This window comes from Xenia sp. Carnegie-2017, unplaced genomic scaffold, assembly GCF_021976095.1.
Source record: "Xenia sp. Carnegie-2017 unplaced genomic scaffold, XeniaSp_v1 HiC_scaffold_6, whole genome shotgun sequence".
NCBI lineage: Eukaryota > Metazoa > Cnidaria > Anthozoa > Malacalcyonacea > Xeniidae > Xenia > Xenia sp. Carnegie-2017.
Genome location: NW_025813526.1, coordinates 7,934,294 through 7,938,687, shown reverse-complemented (window position 1 = coordinate 7,938,687; position 4,394 = coordinate 7,934,294). Strand labels below are relative to the sequence as shown.

Genomic DNA, 4,394 nt, shown 5'->3' with positions numbered 1-4,394 from the left:
CGCTGTGTATACTACTAACGGATGTTTTTCATACATTTGAAAGAAACACAGAAAGAAAAAACTTTTTTGTTAGAAAAACTACATCCGTTGCATCTATAGCATAAAAAGTTTACTTTTGGTGCTCAGACGTAACAATACAAGCGTTACTTAGAAAGATTCTTAAGTTTTCTTGGTACCTCATACGCTGCTCGTATGTATGAAAATTTTTGCGATAGCTATAAAAACTCTCAAGATGCAGTCTTAAAACAGTTGTTGCAGACTAGTCATCGGTAGACACATCAAATTCCTTGATAAATAATTTGGACAAAGGCAGGATAAAAGGCAATTAGCTACATATAGTCGAGCTATAAATTTCGAGCCTACGACATTCAAAAGCACAAATTTTCAGTTATCATAAGGTAGGTTTAAACTTACAACTGATTCAATTGTCCAAATTCTTATATCAATAACTGAATATTTTTCCGTTCTTTTTTATTTACTGTATAATGATTTGACACTTCAAAGATGCATATGGCAAATTCCTCGTTTAGTCACATGACACAATTTCTGTTGATTTGGCTGGTACATCCAAACTATACATAAAGTTTTAGCTTAATCCAAACTGTGTTGTGCATGTATTTTGCTTTAAGTGTTTTGTAAACTGAATGCACATTATGATATTGAATGATGACCGAGGTTCTACTTGACTCTTTGTAAATTCAATCTGTTTATGATTTCAAATTTATTTTAGTTCTTCATTTTATCTATTTAATATTCATCTTCATCAGACTTCCATTCTTTTTTGCATTCAACTTTTTTCGAACTGATCTATTTCGCGTCAATTTTGGATTATCTAAAACTATACCAAGCGTGGATTTTGTCAGATACACCAACGTTAAATTAACCATTTCATGTATACAATCATAAGCTTTTCTTGGAAAAAGTTTTCAAGGTAGAAGCAAATGTTGGCTGAGTAGTTATTCATTTTTCTTTGTTTTGATCTATCAACTTGTTTACTACAACACAACACATCTAGCCTGATAACTAAAACAAGTCTTCATAGCAATGTATAATAACAGTATTCCAGCAACTCTCTTTTTAATTTTACTTCATACATTTTGAAAATAAGAAAAGTCCGTCTCCATTTTATGAGATTTAACTCAATGCATAATATATAAAGGAGTTTTTCTTAATACAAGATACTCACGCCTCTAAGAGAAATAGCTTCTTTGCAGCGTGTGGAAAGCGAAAATGTAAAGAAAAAAACATAGCAAAATATATGCCATGTAACACAAAATACTGAATATTTAAAAAAGATAAATAATATTATTTTGCATGTGTCATAAAGCAAACAGCAAAACGCAAAAAAAACGAAACAAAAAACCATGTGCGAATGTTACTAGGAGAAAAAAACACTCAGAAAGTGAGTTTGATTATCATGACAACACAATTTCAAACAATTTATTTTTTATTGAGGAAAATTAGAGAAGTGAAAGCCAACCCGTAGAAAACAAGACAAGAAAGAAAAGAAATATTCGTTTCTGGTCAAAAAATGCTATACAATAAACCTTTTATTAACCTTGCTTGCTCAGTCTTTACTGAGTAATATCGGACCTGGTCTTTTGTACAAGCCTCCCCAAGAACTCGCTCTCAGTTAATAAAGGTTTTTTAATTTAGATAACACGTTCCTTCCAGTCATAAATAACTCAATGGACCCAAAGGTCGATTTCAATCATTCAATGCATTCAACCACCAGGTTGAGAGTTCAATCCTTGGTCAAGTAAAATTGGCCTGCGAGAAGGTGCTACTTATAATGTGGATGAGCTCGTCAACATTAAAATGAAGTTTTGCAGATTTCCCCCCGTTGCTACGGTATCAAAAGTGGTTACGGGGCTCAATACTGAAAAAGAACGGGATAATGGAGCACAGTTTATAAAATTGGCCTGGATAAGCTAAATTCAAAATAACATGCTCCAAAACTGTCACGTTACAAACTCCGATAGGAGTTACGTTGTATGGAATAACATTGTAAATTGATTTCGTACGTGTAAGCAAATCACAATAAGCATTTACTACACCAATGTTTTTTTTCCATCCTTCTTTATTGTTTATTTTTTCTACCAAAACGTTTTATAAAAGACAAGCTATAGAAAGTTTTTCTGCTACTAACTTTAGATATATATATGTTTCACACTAACATATTTAAACTGTTTACGAGGAAAAATAAAAGACTTCTACTTCATCTGGAGTGAACTTGTATGAACCGGCTAGTAAATTCTTTATTTTTGTATTTCCGTAAGAATACCCAGATGGGGCCCTGTACGAATAACCAAAGTTGGAGTATGAACTGGAACTAGACTTGGCATTGTTGGCAATGTAAATATCAAAACCTCCTCCAAAAACGGGTCCATAGCTACTGCTTGAATACATTGCGTATTGTGGTCGCACTGAGGGGGATGTTTTGAATGGTGCAAGACCATCTTTGTTTTTAAATGAGAAAATGAAACAATTTGGTGCTCTTTTGTAGCCACTCCCTAGAACAAGATGAGAATTTATAAATAATGAAAGAATGACCTTAGCTTTAAAGAGAAATAAAGATATTTATACTTATGCATGATTAATTTAATTTGAATGACTGTAAGAAGGCTAAAGTCTACAGGCTCGGGCTTTCGAAATGCCCGTGGCATCTAGAAATAACTAGTTTTTACTTTTTGCTATTCCAGCTTAATGTGCTTAATTTAGACCTATTATGATGTTGAAAACCGTACGATGTACTACTTTAAAACTCATAAGCTGGCGAAGTAGTGAGTTTTCCGAGTTTCATCTTTAAAAATTTTTCCGAATTGTGTACGTCACCAGTTGCAAACTCAAGCCGGGATAGTTAAAATCAAAGGAGAGGGAGGAACGCAAATGTCATCAGGAGGCTGAAATTATTAGAGTGATAAATATCATAAAGCCTACAACTTTGTCTTAGCATACATCCCCCGTTATTAGATAGTGGTCTACCACAAAGCCTATAAGTAGGTAATTTTGTTAATGAGCTTCATTGGTGATTTTTTTGGACACAATACGCAAAAATGGATCCCACATAAATCAATCATGTATTCGCTCAAGTTATTATACACAATAATGTAACTCGCATTTAAAACTGTTCAATAAACTTGACAGTTTTAGGCCTCTGGGGTTTATTAAGGTTTGTACAATATTATTCAATATATTGTTCAAGCAAAACAGGTTAAAACTTGAAACTACTGTATGTGTCATACACTGATTTTCATTTTAAATTTTGCCACACAAAAGCTTAGTAAAGGCAAAGCGACAATAACTGAGTTATAATACCTAAGAAAACGCAATCATGTTTTCCATAAGGTGCAACGAACATGGACAAGCGCATGACTAGCTGTAACGAGTTGGACAAATAGCTATTGCAGAGTACATAATCATGCGCAGATTTCATTTTAATGCATACATAATTTTTGTGCGCTAAATTTTTTGGGACACTAGATAGAAAACTAGACTGTTAACATATGCATTTGCATAGCACACGCTTGGGCGTCTTGAGAAAGTCACTATGGTCTATTTTAAGATAAAACAAGAGACTACACAAATCTCTTGGGAACGTACTTTGCCCTATCATAGAGTGGTCAAATTTTTACAACGGATTATTTTATTAGCCTCTTGTAAAAATATAATTTGTTATAATATGCAAGCAAATTTTAAGAAGAGACGAAAAACGGTTGTTTGTTTTGATGCAATTACGAAATTTGGTTATTTATTTATGGAACAAGTTATAAAAAGGTAATGGAATAAATGATAAAAAATTGCAATAAAATTTCTGAATGACAAAAAATACATTTGGTGCTCCATAGCTAATTTGAAGCATGTCATTTGTACGCATACATATGTAGTTTTTACAAGGAACTTCAAAACTATTCCACCTGCTTAATATGCCTTATCAAGATGCGTTGATAGTTATTATCAAACATATTCACGATAATATTGAACTTTTCCTATAAATGGACCTTCTGCTCATAGTAGTTTCTTTTATTAAGTTTTCACATTTTATTGGCTAAATATACAGCTAATGTCAGCATAATTCTTTCAAGCTTACCTCCCCAAGATTTTGATGCAAATCCTCCAAATACATAAGATTTACTTTTTATCAAGACCAATGTTGGTCCCTTTGAGTCACAGCGACTGTGGAATGTGCTTGCCCCCATCCATTTGTTGTTGCTTGGTAACAGCAGAACGGTCTTTTTCTTTTCAAGTTCGAAGGAAGCCACTTTTTCAGGTTGTATAACCCAGTCGTGTTTATATTGTAGAATGCTGGAATCTTTGAAGATTTCTTTAAATGTAAATAACACAAAACCATTTTTAACATGTTCTGGTAAATTTTTAAAGACTTTAAGCTGGAC

The 4,394-nt window shown here is 33.0% G+C and overlaps 1 protein-coding gene across 1 annotated transcript; it reads right to left on the bottom strand.

The window, feature by feature from the left end:
* Positions 1 to 2,062: 2,062 nt before the first annotated feature.
* Positions 2,063 to 4,320, bottom strand: LOC124458316. The gene is made up of 2 exons (XM_047008357.1): positions 4,091 to 4,320; positions 2,063 to 2,513 (listed from the first exon to the last, which is right to left on the bottom strand). The coding sequence occupies exons 1-2, from the start codon at positions 4,197 to 4,199 to the stop codon at positions 2,191 to 2,193; spliced, it is 432 nt and encodes a 143-aa protein (XP_046864313.1). The 5' UTR covers positions 4,200 to 4,320; the 3' UTR covers positions 2,063 to 2,190.
* Positions 4,321 to 4,394: the final 74 nt, after the last annotated feature.